The 19,256-nt window shown below is 33.7% G+C and overlaps 3 protein-coding genes across 3 annotated transcripts; 1 reads left to right on the top strand and 2 right to left on the bottom strand.

Moving 5' to 3' along the window:
• Positions 1–136: 136 nt before the first annotated feature.
• Positions 137–1,012, bottom strand: LOC104753896 (glutathione S-transferase T3-like). Its single transcript, XM_087492807.1, has 2 exons — positions 392–1,012; positions 137–250 (listed from the first exon to the last, which is right to left on the bottom strand). Exons 1-2 carry the CDS (start codon positions 1,010–1,012, stop codon positions 137–139), a joined length of 735 nt encoding a protein of 244 aa, XP_087348933.1.
• A 4,938-nt stretch (positions 1,013–5,950) lies between these two features.
• Positions 5,951–7,473, top strand: LOC104751673 (small ribosomal subunit protein uS13m). The gene is made up of 3 exons (XM_010473670.3): positions 5,951–6,119; positions 6,679–6,903; positions 7,016–7,473. Exons 1-3 carry the CDS (start codon positions 6,051–6,053, stop codon positions 7,184–7,186), a joined length of 465 nt encoding a protein of 154 aa, XP_010471972.1. The 5' UTR covers positions 5,951–6,050; the 3' UTR covers positions 7,187–7,473.
• A 6,378-nt stretch (positions 7,474–13,851) lies between these two features.
• Positions 13,852–18,299, bottom strand: LOC104751671 (phosphatidylinositol 4-phosphate 5-kinase 2). Its single transcript, XM_087492233.1, has 8 exons — positions 16,428–18,299; positions 16,176–16,340; positions 15,891–16,056; positions 15,621–15,731; positions 15,348–15,541; positions 15,123–15,253; positions 14,942–15,035; positions 13,852–14,555 (listed from the first exon to the last, which is right to left on the bottom strand). The coding sequence occupies exons 1-8, from the start codon at positions 17,513–17,515 to the stop codon at positions 14,255–14,257; spliced, it is 2,250 nt and encodes a 749-aa protein (XP_087348359.1). The 5' UTR covers positions 17,516–18,299; the 3' UTR covers positions 13,852–14,254.
• Between the last annotated feature and the right edge of the window lie 957 nt (positions 18,300–19,256).

Below are 19,256 nucleotides of genomic sequence, written 5' to 3'. Positions count from 1 at the left end.
CACATAATTTATAGATAACAAAGAGAACACATAAATTTATAGATAACAAAGAGAACACAAAATTTAACACTGAAACAGAAATTCAAACTTATTCTACTAAATTAGGAAATACAAAGTTGCTTCTTAAGTCAATACATCAATTTGCAAAATACTGTGCCACTATCTTATCCTTTATAAGTTGATCAGCTGCACTAAGTGGCTCCGGTTTGGCAAGAAGTGTGTCTAGTATGCCAAGCTTCTGTAGCTTCTCCTTTTCAGCCATATCCACCCTCTTGACTTCCCACATGCTCGTGTACTCAGCAAGAGCCTTTCCCTGAGAGTTCTTCCTGTCAGCCTTCGCAGCCTTGATACCTTGAGGCCTTATCTCAGAGTCTTGTTCAGTGTGGGTTGCCTCGGATTGATCAGCTGCACCAACTGGTTTCCTCTTTGTTCTGACTGAAGGTGAGGGGGTGTTAATCGCGTTTTGGTTAAGGAATTTCTGCTTAAACCTTAACAAACACCAGCAATGCTCCATTGTAAACTTCGTCTTATAATCAGAGAAGTAGATGTCGTGAGCCACCTTCAGCACATCGTTCTCAGAGTGTCCACTACTGTTTTGTCTCTCTGCAGCTGCATAAGCCCCGCAGAACTTGTTTGTGGACTCATTGATCTTGAACCACCTCTGCTTACAGTTGATGTTCACACCCTGTTCACCATTGGCTATCGCATGAGGAGACTCTGCATAGTATTTTTGAACCCTTTGCCAAAAGCTTACTCCCTTTTGTTGATTTGCAATGATCGGGTCCTTTGAAGTGTTCAGCCACGCACTTATTAGTATTTCATCGTCAGTCGGATTCCATTTCTTCCTATCCTTCTTGACAGGTGTCTCTTGAGAAAGAGGTTCATCATGGGATTGTTGAGAGCTCCAAGTAGGTATTTCATAAATACCGTCTTGGTTAAGAGCTTCTCCTTGACTGTTGAGAAGCTCTAAATAACTAGAAGACGACTGACAGAATGTATTGTAAGAAGTCATAGGAAGACGAGTTTAAGATGATGAGAAAAAGAGTGTACGAAAGAGGAAAAGAGTGTACCAAAGAGGAAAAGAGTTTAAGAAGATGAGGAAAAGAGTGTACCATAGAGAAATAGAAGTTTAAGATGAGGAACATAAGTCGTTCTCAAAGAAAAGAGATAGAAGATGATGGAGACAGAAGAGACATAGAAGATGATGGAGAAAAATTGAAGGCTGGTTGGTGTTTAAAAGGTGAAATCGTTCTCAAGTAATAACTTAACAATCATAATGACCTATCCACCAACTACCTAAGTCTAATCACAATTTATGACAACTTATAAAAAACCAAAGCATTATACTAGCAAGCTGTTCACCACTAATATTCGCTCCCTTTTATCAGACTTCAATCATCAACTACACTATCCTTTATACTAGCTAGCTGTTTACCAATCATATTAACTTGTTTATCAAATCAATTTATGATACCACAACAAAGACCACAACAAACACCACTACAAACACCACTACAAAAACCACTACAAAGACAACAACAACGACCACTACAAAGACAACCACAGCAATTACAAAACCGAGTCCACCAAACAACAATATATGGACATATCTGTAGCTAAAAGAATCGATTATTTACCTCTTACTCGATGATTGTTGCTACTGCTTCCCGTTATGTGTGGCTTTCTTCAGGTGACGCTGAGGAAACTCATGAAAAACAAACAATTGCAAGGTTATACTCGGTTTAGCATAAAAGAATCCACATAATCAATACAAACTGACAACAATCTTAACAGACAAAGCCATAAACTCGGACAGTCAACTAGCTAAACCCATAAACATAAACCAAAAACCTAATTATAACAAAAAATTGACACACTCAACCATCGATACCAAAAAAATAATCCAATACCCTAAATTGAAACAAAAATCAGAGAGATCATATATCTAAAAACACATAGTAAACTAACCAAACAAATTCCTGAAACCCTAAATCGCGAAAGGAACATAAACCCTAAATCGAATCCCACAAAAAATTTCTCAAATCTATCGAATCCCACAAATAATTGCCCTAATCTATCGAATCCCACAAAAATTTCCCTATTCTATCGAATCCCCCAAACAATTTCCCTTTACCCTAAATAAAAAAAAAAATCATAAAACCCTAAATCGAGAATACATCAAAATCGTTCTTCAATTTACAACACATACCTCTTACAATTGGATATTTTGGAAGATGATACACTAAGTGAGGCCTTCGCGTTGCAAAATCTTCACTTTGATGGAGGCGATCCAAAGTTTTTGTTTAATCGCCGTCGCGATACAGAGAGAGAGTGCGAAAGATAAAATGAATTGATCCGTAGAGTTTTTTTTCCTTTCACCCTACAAATAAAACAACATTCTATTAAAGGATGACACGTGTCCTGAGGGACGCATAAAAATTGTCCCGTTTTTAGGAACATTTCTTTGTATAATCTATGATTTCGATTTAAATCAATCGTTTTAATTAAGTGGGACGGACGAAGGATGGTGCGATGCACATGCTCTAATTACCTCGGTCCCTAGCTAGCTATATCGACATTTGTTAAGATGACGTCCGAAATGTGAAGAGTTGTTCTTCCTGCAACTAACTGTTCTCTTAGACATTCGATATTAAAAGTTGACACTCTCGTATTAAATATGCTAATGGCACCTAGATCAAAACCTGATAGACGCTTAAATAAAATGTTCTTTTATGTCTTTTCGATTTACGTTGGATCTTTGTATGGATTGATTTTTAAGATGTTAAGTACATATATATTATTATTTATAGCAGAAATATCCATGTCGATGTAGTCCTTTTGTAGTTACTTCATTTTGTTGCGTAGTCTTTTTTCCTCATCCTATTATGAAGAAAAATCCAAATAATTTAAGGAAAATTTGGTGTAATTCATAGTCTTTTTCATCACCACAGTTCTATGTAGCTATCGTACGTCACCCTCTTCGTCATCATATTCCTCTTGGCCACAACAAAAAATATCGTGTTTGTAGAAATTAGTAGTAATTTGTCCTGTCGATATCGAGCGTTATGTCATCCACAAATCAGTTGTTTGGTTCGAGATTCCAAGTCCATGATCTTTTTTAGATGGGTCGCGAAGATTTCTAACTTCATACAAAGTGTCCATTTCTATTTTCTAACATCTACTACGTCTCATTGAGACCAACTCCTTCTACAAGACTTTTTTTCTTCTTTTCGAAAAAGAATCTTTCACAAGACTTGATGCACACGAGCTCTATAATGTCAATAATCCACATTATAGATGCATGCGCAATAATTATATTGGTTTTCTTCTAAAACTCCAACATTTAGAGTTAGATAAATTGATAACTAAAACAACCAAAACTTAGTACACATAATAATATTTGACAAGCCCCATACTAATGGTTTGTTGCGCAAGCTAGACAACCCATCATGTCCAAACAAATTCAATAAAAGGCATAATTATTGCACGGCTAAAAAAAAAGGCATAATTATTAAATTATTTCTAGTTATTATGTATTCAATGGTATATAAATGAATCTTAAGGCTTTAATTATATATATATATAATATAATTATATATAATAAATTAAAAATCTTAAGGCTTTTACCCTTGTTCAGGAACATTTTTGATAAAAATAACAATTTATGGAACCACCGGTACAGTTGGTCCGGTTAAGCTCAATGATTTTGAGTCATAGTTTTGTCGTTTTATGAAATTATCTACATTTGATCTACCATTACTTTAATAATTACGAATCAAACATGATGATTAAGTTCAGCAAAGACGTCCCTTATGGCTATTAAGAGTCAGACGCAAAGATGACCAGGGTCATTAAGGCGTCTTATTATTAAAACAATGACTCCACTATTGCTTGTTAATCAGAATAATTAGTTTATTATGGTCAGTTTAAGTAGCTCTCAACCAACCAGGCAAAGTTTGAATTTTGGATTATTCAAAGATATGTGGGCTTCCAAAAGCATTGGGAATGGCTCCAACTACGCTGGAATATATATTATTTTATCTCCATTGCCACAGTCGTTGGAGTTATTTATTTTTCCTAGTTGGAGAATCAAATGATCAGCATAATTTTAAAAAATCCTACTAGGTGGAAAACAAATCCTAGTAAAAATAGTTTATAAATGTACGGAAATCTACTATATAGGATTAGATTATGGCCTTGTTAGTTTATTCATTTCGATGACCATACGAATGAATCATTCAGGTGTTGTTGTTCGTTTTTGTTAAAAAAAGAGCATCATCTAGAATAATTCACATAAATCATTTGAATGAGTTTTAAAGATTTTAGCCAAAAGTTTGAAACTTATTTAGATGATTTTAGTTGGACCATTTGGATGAAGATGGATAAAGATGGTTGAAGATGGTTCATCAAAAAATAACAGGAAAATTATTGATTAACCATCCCAATAAACTATTTTTTTATCTTGTTTATTGGGTCATTTGCCATTGAAATAAATCATATAGATGTATCATTTAAATAGATCATTTAATGATGAAAACGAACATGGCCTATATCAATATATATATATATATAATATATCTTTGACTCTAATTTTTTTTATTGTGGGCAACTAGTTTAATCACACTAATTTGAACTCGTATAATTAAATATTTTGACACTATTTTTTCCAATAGTTGATTAGAGGTACTGTTCATGCATGCTATTCTAATTTTGAAATAAATATATGTCACTGTTTTGCCAGTTTCCACTAATATAAGAAGATATCTACTAATTTCTTTTTGTTGACATCGCTGTAAATAAACTTTGGCACGACCCTCCTAGTAACTAATAATATATAGGGTTAACCCAAAGTATTGTTCAAGTTATAACTTTGTCTTAATGTGAGAGGTAACATCTAATACGTCTGACCTAGGAGGCTAAGAGTTGGTTCCGATCACAAATTTGAGAAGTATCTATCAATATTTTTGTTGTTGTAAAGTTTCACCATTTTAAGTAAAAATTATATTCATATTACTATTTTTCTATTTGATGTGAAATTGAAATTATCTTCTTTAAAAATAGTATAGAAAGGGAATGTAATTAACATAGACCACAGATTAAAAGATATGTCGCGTGCTTAACACGTCCGAGTCATTGTCGTACCCTTTTGCCAACTTTTTGAAGTTTCCTTCCTGAAAGTGACCACACATTTGAACTTGACATATGATTGTTGCATGCATATAAATATGTTATATTCGCAAAATGCCAAATTCTACCCTTAATCAAATTATGTAACGGATACAATTAACTTAAATAAAATTTGGTGTCATTTATATATACAGTGATTTTGAAAAATATAGAGCTTTTCACAACCACTCGTTCTGATATCTTTATCTATATACCTAACTTGACAGATTATTTTCAAAATCTAGAAATCGCTGTCTATTATCTCCAGACATTTATATTCATTGACATAATCTTCAAAGTTCGAGTTGTTCACGATCGAATCAAACCTTACTTACATGTAATTAATTCATAAAAAAGACAAAATATTTTGATGGTAGCCAAAACCACTAATGTAGTGTAAACCCGCACGTTAAAAAACTTATGTCTCTCCTATAAAGCAAAGAGAAGTTAATATAAAACTCCGTTTGCTGTCGTGCTTTATTTGCTGAAGTATTTAACGTTTCCGAAAATTACAGACGTAAAATTATTGAGTCTTGGTGGTTCTACATTTCTTATGATTAGATTTAAAGTCGTTACTAATTTTCACGAATTTAACAACTAAAACCAAACGTAAATCAAAAGATGAGCCCAAAAAGAGTTTGAAGTTTAACAGCTTTAAAGGTTGTCCTCTATTGGACCTGAGGCCTCTCTGTGAATAAATTTAAAGCCCAATAAAAGTTATGGTTTTCAAAGCCCAATAAGTCAGGGGGAGAAAATGACCGCGAATGCGTTTTGCGTTTGCGTTTTGATTAGAAAACGCGGGCGGTTGGAAAAACTGAATCTTTAAACCCTTTTTCTTCACCACCTTTCACCGTCATATCTCTGGAAACTGAGCTTCGACGACGATGTTGGGTTTACGAAGATCTGCGGCGACCTTGTTCGACATCAGCCAGTCTCTGCTTCGGAATGTTACTGTGAGTTCGTATCTAACATTTCAGCGCCGCATTTGGTTTTAGGATTAGGGTTTCAATAGATCGAATCGATCTCATATCTTTTTAGTGTTTGATGATTTTGATCCAAATCAATCTTTTTGGATGTGGTTATATCTGGGTTCGTTTCAAAATCGTCTATTTTGGTGTTCGAGATTTTGGCTTCTTCCTCATTTTTTCAAATAGGTGAGTGCTACTATAGAAGAAAGAACAAATTTTTAAATTCGAAAAGGTCTAGTATAGAGCTCAATGTCTTAATTATGAATTTTCCAAGGTATTGTTGTCAATGGATTCTCGTATAGTGTTTGCTTTGTTTTGGAGTATTCTCTGCTAGTAGCTCTATGAGATTATGAGTTCTAGGAATGAGTATTTTTGAGGAAGCATCATCGATGTTGGCTTGTTTTTGGCTCAGGTAGAAGAATAGTTAGATTTACTTTGCTAATTCTCTTCACATCCTTTGTGAAGCAAAGTTTATCAAAGCTCATTACCTTATTTGATTCTCTGTTTGGATTATAATGTACATCAAGTTCACCCATTTATGTAGTTTCATGGAGTACGCGTCCAAGGAATTCGTGTGGGGAACGCAGAGGTTCCAAACAATAAGCCACTCAAAACCGGTCTTCAAGAAGTTTACGGAATTGGCCGTCGTAAGTCGCATCAGGTTCTCTGTGGGCTTGGAATCACTAACAAACTTGCCAGAGACTTAACTGGTAAAGAACTCATTGACCTCCGTGAAGAAGTTGGCCAGCACCAGCATGGTGATGAATTGGTAAGAAAAATCGTTTTATACAATTACATTTAACTTTCTTATTGTACTTCTCTATCTTTCCATTTCTGAAAACCTTGTTTGTTTGTTTCTGTGATTGTTTATTTTTTTAAAGAGGAGGCGTGTTGGATCGGAAATACAGAGACTGGTCGAAGTAGATTGTTACAGAGGTAGTAGACATAGACATGGAATGCCTTGCAGAGGACAAAGAACCAAAACTAACGCTCGCACGAAAAAGGGTAAAGCCGTTGCGATTGCAGGAAAGAAGAAAGCTCCTCGCAAGTAGAAACCACAAACCTGTCTTTCAATCCGTTCTCTCGGACCCGTAAGCTGTACTCCATGTCGCATTGTCTACAGACTCGACTTTGTCTTACTTTTGGGATAAAATTAAAACTGATTAAATAAGCAAACATTGCCAGTTTTATTGTCCTTTGTTGCCATTGCAGAGTAAGATTAAGCTTCAACGTTGTTCTCCAATACTCTGTACTGTACTCTCTCTTTCGTTTGCATATTGGGTTATAACTATAAATGATTTGGGCAAACCCTAAGTTCATTAGTGGCCCAATTTTAAAAGCCCATTGTTTTGTAGCCCATTTATAAATCGTGTAAGCAAAAAATCTACGCATACTCTCCTAACTCAATGCATTCATCAGTCAACATTCAACATTCACATTCAAGAAAGCTGTCAACAGATAATATTCACGGCAACAAAATAGACACACGATCTTATCATTCATATTAAATTTTATTTATTGATACAAAGATATGATACGGGCTGGGACACGACGAATCATGGGGAACAAAAAAACGAAAATCAAATTAGAATCACAAGAAGTGAGACCAAGTGACTTGAAACTGATATATCAGAGAGATCAATTTGGGAAATAGACTAATCGATGCCTACCAGACCCGATCACATTTATTTACTAATAGTCGTATCTCCTCTCCACTCATTTGTTTGTCTACATGATCCTCCACGTAAATCTCTCTACATGTTCTTTACTTTCTGAACAATAACTTGGGTGGGGCTTTGTAATTTTATGGACCCATTTGATATTGGCCCACAACCATGTGATTCATCTTCTTTTTTTGATTCCCTTCTAATTTTATGTTTTTGTCTAATTCGTAAAATCGTAATTGCACTTGCACTCGTGATAGTGGTATTATACTCCACACTTTCTACTATTTGACAAGATATATGCCCTTACGAGACCTTTCATATAAAAAGGAAAAAAGGAAGAGAACAAGATATCTTTCTTAGAAAAAATCCATGAACTATATATAGTCGACAGATATAGATGAAATATGTGGCAAGAGTTAAAGATATTGTTTTGAATTATGATTTTCTTTGTATATATATTAGAGAAAATAAAAGGTGTAAAGTGGTTAGGAAACAGAAAAAGCCAAACTTGGATAACTACCACGGAATGGAACAAAAAGAGAGAAACAGAAACAAAATAATATATATATATATAAAAAGAATTATTAGCCTACTACTTTGTTATTTTGTATATTTATTAACTATGTCTATCGTAAAATTTGGAAAGTATATATTCCCATGATCACGAGCCATTTTTGTTTTCGTGGAAAAATAAAATAGAAGTGAAATATCAAAGCATTTTGCCTATGGGAAGAACATGGAAGATACCCCACCAAACCACCGCCATTCAAGAATTTGCCTCAAACTCAAATACAATCTCTTCAACTAAATATCAATCTTATCTATATATCCACTCAAGATTATCTTCCTAATGAAATTATTTCATCCATATGTATTATTTCGTTAAGATGATATATATTTGAAGAGATCATTTTAAGAATAGTAGAAACCAAAATGGCTGTCGTCAAAAGAGTGAAAGAAAGTTCGTTATAAAATCAAACATTCGTAACATTATTCTTTTCAAGTTAAAATAAGCTAGATATTGTGCAAGATATGTTTAGTAAAAAAAAAAAAACAATAAAGAGCCTGATAACGATCATAGTCATTTGGTATATACAGTAAAACCTCTATAAATTAATAATGTTGGGACCAAGACATTTTATTAATTTATAATGATATTAATTTATCTATAAATTAATAATTATATTTTATACTGTAAATTAATAATTATTAATTTATACGTATATTTTTAATTGTTTAATTTTTTAAAATTATGAATTGAGACAATTTTTGCAAAATAAGATTAGAATTTTGGATGTTGTGAATTTTATGGTACTGGAGTTAAATTTGAAATAATTAAAAAATATATATTATTGACAATGAATTACAAATATTATAGATAATTCACTTATACACATGACATAAATATTCAAATTTATGAATAAGAATATCAATTATTGTATTTTAATAGTCTATCAAACTATCAAAATATAAATGATCTATATTTAGAAATTGAAAATTTTAAATGTTTTAGCTGTTTTATGAAGTGTTATAAAATATTTTATATCATTATAGTTTGAAAATACGACATAACAATTATTGTATAGATATGAGGTTTAAGGGAAACCTACTTTACTATATCAACATATATATATATATATGTAAATTTACATGATTATTAATTTATGATATTATTGGGACCATATTTTATATGAGGATTTCAAAAAAATTATTATCTTATTATCTTATCGAATTTTGTTATTTTTTACACTGTTCCGACTTGAAACTAACAAAATTTATTAATTTATAGTTTTTTATTAATTTATAGAGTATTAATTTATGTAGGTTTTACTGTATTTAACGTGAAACTTGCAGTTAAAGTTAATAAAAAATTACACGAACTACATTGATGTCGATTATCATTACATCCAAAAAGTTTGTCCAACTGTCAAGCTTTGTGTTGCTCATGTTGCTTATGGTGGTCAATTTGCATATGGTATTATCAGTTGAAGTTGTCATCTAGAGTTCGTTTTGTTCCACTTAAATAAAAGATTGGTTTGAACATGGTCCGGTCCGTCCATTTGGTTGGTAGCAAATGCAGCTATCCTAATAAGAGAAAAAAAAAACACTGATAAAACAACATTAAGGTTCTAATTTTGGTGGTTGGAAACAAAGAACAATACGCGTCAACATGTATCACGATGTTTCTTCAGTAAGAGAAGACACCATCATTAGCGTTAGGTTGATATGTCTAATTAGCGGTCGAGTTGGCTGATTTCATTTATTGATATTTTTTTTCTTCACAAATTATACTTCCATTATTTTATGAAGTTCTTGAAATATGGCATAGCACTACAACATTCATTGTAATCTTTAGTGATTTTCTAGTATAAATTTCGGGTAACATTGTATTATTTTCTCTTTCTTTTGATTAAATACACAACAAGAAAGATAAAACTTGAAAACACGTTTTTGCACTTGGATTAAATTTCTAGTTAATCGTAAATAAAAATAACCAATACTTGTTTGTGTAAATTTTGTAAGAGAAAGCAAAATATATATATTTTTTAAATGAGTTGTTACGAGAAATAGAAGTATACAAGAATGATAGGAAAGGGATGGTTAAGAGAAGGTGTCCCCTTATGGTGGAACCTTATGTTGGAATGTGAAGTAATGTGCCTATTTAAAATACCAATGGCCACATTTTGAAGGCTTTTCAATTTCAGACCAACTTAATCCCTAAATTGAGACCACTTAAATTCTCATTATTTCTTTGTCTTCATTTTTTTTTACCTCGAATGTGTCATATTTTAGATCTCAAGCTTGGCCGTTGCAGAATTCATATAGCATTAAATATTTCGTTAGGGATTAATCTTGGTTTTTAATTAATGATAATGTATTTGGGGAAGAAAATTAAATGATTTGTTTTGCCTTTTATGGGTAACTAATATAAAGTGAGAATAAAGCCTAAAAATAATAGCTCAAATTATTCAACAAGAAAGGTGGTGGCTAATTAAGAATTGGTGTTTTTTTTTGAAGTATGTTAATAGGTCAGTAAGTAGGCTTGACTTTCACGTTGATCCGTTTTCCGATAATAGACTCCAAAAGTTTCCTACTTCCGATTCTCATAATTCAAATATGTTGTCGATTACATGTAAATCCACACTTTTTTTTATCTATAGGAGTATATACGTTTAGACTAGTAGTATAATATAGATAAAAATTACAACAAGCTTTAATCAATTAGCTTATTTTCCTTTGATATGCTTTTGTAGTTTAATTATTTGGTCTACCTTTGTTGAACAACTTGGGGAGTAGTGGAACTTGAACTATACTGTTCATTCATAACCATAGACCCAATTAAATAAATCAACTAGACTAATTTGATAAGTTAGCAAATTTAGACTGTATTTGTTTTATTTAATACTTGGAAACGGATCAACGTACCAAAGGCCAAAGGCGTGGTTAAGAAGATTCACTTGGATTCGGATTTTGTTTGCATTGCCGTAGGTGGTGGATATATAAATTATAGTGTATCTGTTTTTAAGATACTACGCCACAATTTATCTTGTTCTATAAAGATAGAATTACTCACTTGGCAGACAATTAGACAAAACGTTTGTCTACATGATTACATGTCTGTCATACACCGACGTCTATATGTACTTAACACACACATGAATGTGATTGTTACAGAGTCCTGAATGAAATGATTTTTTTTCTTCATTCAAAAATCAGTTGAAGTGTGTACAATTATCTACATGTACGATAAGACTAATTACATGCAATCATTTTGTATTAGGTTAAATATCTAATGAGTAAATTAATGTCTAAACGAATGAAAATTTTATATATGGTAAAATAGAAGTGGTCTAGACATCGTCTAGTGGTCCATAACACCATTTATCGTCAAAATTCTAGGTATGTGCAGACCTTTAAAAAATAAAAACAAAGAAGAAGCATATTTTCAGAATCTAGTGTTACAGTTATCCGTTGAAACAGTAAATAGATTTGCTCATATCACTTACTGTCTAGATCATTCGGATTTAGGTAAGGGCTGTGATAATTCTAAATTCAGTTTGACGTACATACCATTTGGTATGGGAATGAGATCTATCTATACACACAAACAAACAGAACATGTATAATGTATACAAGAAAATAATTTCACGAAGACAATATATGTGACGAAAGCAAAAAAGACAGATCGACAGACCTCTCATAAAGTCAGATCTTACTGCTGTAGCTTCGCAAGCTTATTATTTCCCGAATCAGTTAATTTGGTTATTTTGACAACAGTATGTAAGAAAATATATGTTGATATTTGTGACATTTAATTTAAAAGGACTTTTTAGGCATGCAAGTGTTTGGCAGACCTAGCTACTGTTCAAAGTTCTGTCTTTTTCTTATTTTCTCGTTTAGAGAACCATTTCTCCTTTTTTCTTCTATTTATTTACATTATACTAGTAGTACTAGTTAATTTCATGCAGACAGCAAGTACAGTATTCACTTATGATATGTTTTTTTTTTTGTGTCTCTCTGTTTCTCGAGATAACTGCGTGAAGCCTAGTATAGTTTTGGTTTTATTAAATGTGGTTTGAAGATCTATATAGTATAATGTAAACTCTGGATTATAAGCTTTTTGTATACCTAAAAGGATGATGCAGTAAATATACTTTGCTTAGCATGAGGGATTATTGAATTTTGTGTAACTGTGGGAGCGGGTTTGTCAATTACTGTAATAATTTAGCTACAAAAAGGCTCGAGGATTCAAGTGAAAAATTACTGGATCAAGTCAATGGTCATTCACTGCTCTCGTATAGTTTAATTAATCAATACCCTATAAATGAAACAGTACTTAATTGTTTTTTTTTCTTTTTTTTCTCAGGTTATAGAGTTTTAAATAGAATGTTCTTGGGAATTTGGACTCTAGGATCTGAAGATAAATTAAATTGGCACCCATTATGACACGTATTTTGTTTATTTGTTTACAATATTTTTCTTCTTTATGTAATTTGACTTTTGTAACACTCGCTCTCCTTGGTGGTCGGGTTTTCATCTACTTTCAATTTTTCTTTTTTTTTTCTCCTCTAGTTATATAATCTCAAGTCTCAACAACTCAACTCCCAAGTAGATAGTGTTATAAAATTTTGTACTGTTAACGTGTTGTTTCTTTTTGGTTGTGGGTCATGCATATATATACTTTAAGTCCGTATACATACAACGAATTGAGTTTAAACTTTGGATTATATGTCCCATTGTGACAAATTTTAACTATTCGGATTAGAAGTCTTTGGCAGGCCTTGCTCACAGAAAACTAAGCATGCATCGGTGGTAACAAAACTCTTTTTACATTATTGGAGTATACTTTTTCCTTTACTCCGTTTCATTATCATACTTGAAGAGAGCTTGAGGTGAGAGTAACGATTATAGTGAAAATTCTTTTTTTTTTTTTTATTGTAGACTATATAGGAGGATATAGAAAATATAGTCAACCTATACATATTGTTTTAGGTCCTTATAAATTATATATAATTAACAAATAATTAAATATGAAAAAGAAAGGCTAATGTGAGATGTTTATTCAGAGTAGTTATAAAAGAGACATGTGGTCTTCTCTCTTTGCTTTCTCTCCTTTTCATGGAAGCACAACCTCAATTCCAACCTATCTCTCTCTCTCTCTCTTCTTTGACCATACTATGTGTTTATGTACTTTTTTTTTTGTAAATGTATCATAGTAACATCATATCAAGTCTATACATCCAACATACTACAATAGTCTTTTTCTATGTATAGGCACATCATTGGTCGATTTATTTTCCACATATGAACAATTATCATCAGAATACCTGATTATTATCTTCGTACAATTTGAGAAATTGTATTTTGTAACATGTGACTCGCAAATAGAGTTTGAATAAAATTTGGCAAAGTATCTTTGGATGTGAAAAGGATGTTGAAGAAGAAGAGGGATCCCATGGGAATATGTGCCCCTCTTTTCAAGATTTGAAGAGTACATCTTTAGCTTTTACTTTTGTCCCAATTTAAAGTAAAAATTAACCCAAAACAGATAAAAAAAATAAACTACCCATCCTTTTTCATTAAACTTGTTGTACACCTTAATCTTATTACCCAACTCCAAATCTCCCAAAACACATTTATCTAAGCCTATGTACTTATCTTCTCCTTCACAAATTCTATATTCACATATATCTTCTTCTTCTCACCCTCCAAAACAAAAATAAAAAATCCCCAACCCCAAAATTTGTTTAATCACTTCATTCTCAAATATTATAAATGAATGAATTCCGAATCGACTTCCTTCTTTCTTCGACCTTTTGTACCAACAGTGAAACTACCCTTCTGCCCCTTCACGCCTCAGTATCTTTTTTAGCTCTCTCCATTTGAGGTAAAAAAGCGAGGAGCTTTGGTTTGACCTTTCAACGATGGGGATAATATCGGTTAAGACCTTCACTAGCCGTCTTCGATGAAGATTCTGCTGATGAAATCTCTAAACCTTCTTGAATACAGTTTTGGATCAACAGCTGAGATTGAAGCCGGGTCAGCCTGTAGAGACTTGTAAGCATGTTCGATCTTCTTGCTTATGTCGTAATCTTGTAAAATGTCAATGACTCCAAAATACAGAACCACTTCGTAGACCTCTCCGTGGGATAGATAGTTGGTCCCTCCAGATGAATATTGATCAAAGTCACTTCTTCTCGCCATTCGTTCTGCTCTTGCAGGCATGTTTGCGCCTAATCGAATCAACGGTTTCCTGCAAAAGCAATCAGATTTTAGTAACATGTTGAAAAGTGTATAACTACGAGTAGAGAATTGATTGAATTTATAACAACTAGTTTAAGAAACAAAAAAAAAAGGACCACATGATCTGTCTTGCCCCCACAATATGATTGTGTTTTTTCTATTCAATTTGAACATCCCCCACAAGATTGCCAAGCAACTTTTTAAGACAATAATAATGCATAATAGATGTAACGTAGTTCTCAGATGAAAATCATATCTAATGGGAAACTGAACCTTTCATCTACTCTGCCACAGTAATTACCAATGCGTTCAATTCAAAAGGACTATTGTTAGGTCAACTTCTTGTGCTAAAGATTAAACCCAAGTAATGATTGGCGAGAAAAAATATTCCTATACCTGCCAGCTAAGATGCGGTCCATATCTTGAAGTTCAGCCTCCAGGAAGCGACAACCTCGCATGAATTTCTCGCTCTGGTACGATTCTATCTTACCTGCCCAATACATGAACAAACAAATATCATTACAATGAAACAGGGAAACAGAAAAAATATCGAGGCAGAACGAGAAAATAAACTAACCAGATCTCAAAACGAATGGAGAAAGCCCCATTTTGTCTCCTGTGTTGTCATCACGGAAGTGAACGCCAACCAGAAGGCTATAATCCATTATTTTTGCAGCTTCCAAGAACTCACAGTCGCGCTTAATTTGCCTGGAAAATGAAACGCAGCCAGCTTAGTAATGTGTTCCCAATTTCAAACACCCAAATAGAATACGAAAACACACTAGGAATCTGGGAAGCTTACGTCATAAGCTCTTGGTACCAATTTCTCTGAAGACGGAAAGCAAAATTGAGATCAAGGTCTTTGAGAGTAGTGGTCTCGTCGATTTCCACTTCAGGTTTGGATGTATAACGTCCATGGGAAGACCCTTTCAGATCAAACCGTCTCTGGATTCTATATTCCGAGCAGAACAAGTTCCCCATAACAATAAACCGAGTCTGGTAAGATGGTAAACAACATGAGAAATTGTCCCTTGCAAAAAAAGAGTCTTATGAAATGTAGATGAACAACACCAACCTTCTGGCCACCAACAGGTTTAATACAATGCACACCGTAGAACCTAGTCACAAGTGTATTTTCATACTGGCAGACATGTTTGTAGTAACTTGGAAGCATTCGTAGAAGAACCTGGGATAATGAAGACAAACAACATCAGGTCAAGTTTTGTTAGCTAACCACAGATAGTGGACTATATATGATTAAGAATGTAAAGTGAAAGCAAAGAAAGAAAAATACAAAGGGATTCACAGAAGACAGAAGAAGTCAAGAAAAGAGCCAACGACTAACCTTGACTTCAGATTTCTTCACTGTCTTAATCATAAATCTGTCATCTTGAGTTAAGTAAAAAAAGCTTCCACTCTTTCCAGGTGATGAAAGTTCCCTAAGAGCATCGTTCCCACAGATGGCTAACATATAATCAGCAGGATCCACCGTGAAAAGCTCCCTCAGGCGTCTATCAAAAGAAACAAATTTCACCACAAACACAGATTTAGAGAATAAACATCACCAAACTTGTGCACAATAAGATTAAAACACATTGAAAAAGATATCTAACAGCAAAAGATTGAATACCTAAACACCAAAGGGCAATAGTCCTTCCAACGGAAATCCACAGATTGATGCGGCGGTGTGGTCTTAGAACCTTCAGGTGGGAACCTTGTCCAAAACTTTTCACTCGGGTCAAAATCGCTCTGTTTAAGGTCTCGAACAATGGAAGCATGTTTGCCGACAGAATACCTAAATTCATCGCACTTTAGTCAAAACACAGATCTAAATCATCCCTAGGGATTCTGAAAAAGTCTTGAGAATATAAAAATATGTTACCTGATTCCATGTTGCAAGTTGAGCATCAAATCGTATTTCTTATGCCCTTTAGATATAGTCTCTCCAGGTTTCTTAGCCTCGCCGCTGAAACAGCAAGGATTCTTCCTAAACTGACGAAACCCATCTCGATCAATCGAAATCCTATCTCTGTAAATCACAGAAGCCTCCACATTATCAACAATATCACAAGTGATATCTCCAGCTTCTCCATCAGATTCCCAAATACAGATCCTAGGGAAAACCTTGTCACCACCACTCAAACTCCCAGCTCCACTATCAACAGAAGATCTCTTCCTCGTCGCAACAATCAACTCACTCTTCTCAATCCCATCAAAGAAACTCCTCATGAGATTACTACTCTCATTCCAAGAACCGATCCAAGAGCTCCCATCAGCCCAGGTAAACACACCGCTTCCTTTAGGAACACCATTCTCCCATTGACCTTCGTACCTGTTCCCATTAGGCCAAGCAAGCACACCTTTACCACAAATCACACCATTTCTCCACTCTCCGGTATACTGATTCCCATTCATCCAAACATATCTCCCCCTCCCGTCCTGTAGATTCCGCCGCCAGGTACCTTCATAGTAATCTCCGTTGGCGTACCTCTTCTGACCATGACCATGTTTCCGATCAGCAACCCAAGAGCCTCTATAGGTATCACCGTCAACACCAACAAAAGTGCCGAACCCTTCCATCCTCCCAGATTTGAATTCGCCTTCGTAAGTCGCACCGCTCGGCCACGAGAACTTGCCTTTGCCACTGGCTTTGCCACGTTTCCACTCGCCTTCGTACATACAGCCATCTTTCCAGAGATATTTCCCGGATCCGTTAGGAAACCCGCCGGAAAAAGTTCCCATGTAGAGATCTCCGTTTGGTAACGGTTTCTCGACGTCTACGGGAGGTGGCGTGGGAGTGACGCGCCTCGTGGTTCCTTGAGATTTCGATCGTACCATCGGCGTTGTTGTTAAAGCTAGTAACAACAAATCGTCTCGTCTTCTTCTCTCTTCTTCTTCGTCTCCTCCTTTCTCCACAAGTAAAACCTCAGTAGCTCCTTCTTCTTCGCTAACAAGCGGTTCACGCATCATCTACTCATCACATAAACCCTAGCTGCTTCCCTCTTCTTCTCAGAAAAATCACCGAAATGGGCTCATTCGATTTTTTAGCAAGGGTTAAGGAGAAATCAAATGGAGAATCAGAGATTGAGAAAAAGTTTCTAAATCTGAGAAGAAACCTAAATGTTTGGTGAGAGATTCCTACAAAACGATACAGAGAGGAGGAGAGCAAAAAAATGAAAAGAAAAAGGGAGAATGAAGAAGCAGCAGCAGTATCAAAAGCAAAAGGATAAAGAGACAGACAAAAAGAGAGAAAGAAGAGAGAGAAGATAAATAAATAAATAATTTTTTTTTTTACGATAAAATAGTAAAATTTGATTTTTTTAAGTTTTCGCAGTAGAAAACCATTGGGAAGCGTACACAAAAAGCCCACCAGCCCCGACTTAAAAAAAAAAGTCACATTGTTATGACCAATGTATTGACTTCAATAATTCCGACTACACTATTAATAATAATAAAAAATGAATAAATGTTACAGCATTCAAATTTTCTTTTTAAAGTACGATATAGCACAAAAATATACTGTGCTGTTTATATGAGTAAAATTTTCAAAAGATCTTGGAAATAAAACAGTAATCACTAATCACACCTAAATAGTTTAGTTGTATGTGTGTTACTTTCCAATATTAATTAAAATATATCTAATCAGAGCAATTAGAAGGGGGAAAAAAAAAGTTAGAAAGGAAAAGTTATTTTAGGGGGAGTTTTATTCCTTATGGTTTTTTTTATGTATGGAAATAAATATTTTGTTTGGCTCTTTTTCAAATCCGCATAACAAAACAAAATATGAATGTCTAAGGCCGTAACTGTGTTTTTATAAAATCTAGCAATGTGCTACCATTAACATCTCAAAGATTAGTAGTATCTCTCGGTCAATGATCTATCATCTACTTCGGTTATCTATAACGAAAATGTTACTATTGTTTTAATTACGGAAATTTTGATGGATACATTAAAGTTGTTCACACGTCAACGAATGGGTGTGTAAATATGACTAACGAACGAAGTTTTGTTTTTGGTTACTCTGCTTATTTCAGATGTATTTGCAGTTAGAAACTTCTTTAACCGTTATTTCATCATTAATGATTTGTTTAAATTTAAACTGTAGTTATTACAGTATTAAAATAAAGGTAAAATCACAAAGGGTACTTTGAACTTGTATAGTATTTTTTTTTTTTTTTTTTTGTCATCTGAACATTTTCATAAAAGATATGGTAACGGTAATTAAATTCGTTAGTAGTAATACTTATATATATGTATAAGTATAATTAAATCATAAAAGATACATGTATAATTAAATTTGTCATCTGAACCCTAAATCTACTTGTATAGTATAACGGTAATTAAATTCGTCAAACATTTGAGCCTATAGTAGTAATACTTATGTATATACAATGTATAAAGAAAATGAAAAAAAAAGTGCCGGCGTGCCCTACGTTGTATGGAATTAATGTGATACCCACGTAAAAGACCAAATGATTAGTTATGTTTATCTCCTTAACACTACATGCTAATCAAAACTAATTTATATTTGTAAACAACTATGATCGATCATTAACAAATCGTCATCGCGAATTAGTGGAATAAAAAAAAAGGAACCAGGTGATAATGTTTCGTAACCACATGATGATACTTTTTAATTTTGTTCTCCTATGTGCCTTGATTATTATATTTATATGACGTCCGTCGGTCATTATTCAAAGTTTTAGTTTTA

Source organism: Camelina sativa, chromosome 16, assembly GCF_030686135.1.
Source record: "Camelina sativa cultivar CO46 ecotype springtype chromosome 16, ASM3068613v1".
Taxonomy (NCBI): Eukaryota; Viridiplantae; Streptophyta; class Magnoliopsida; order Brassicales; family Brassicaceae; genus Camelina; species Camelina sativa.
Note: the sequence above shows the minus strand (reverse complement) of the source record. Positions and strands in the feature narration are given on the sequence as shown.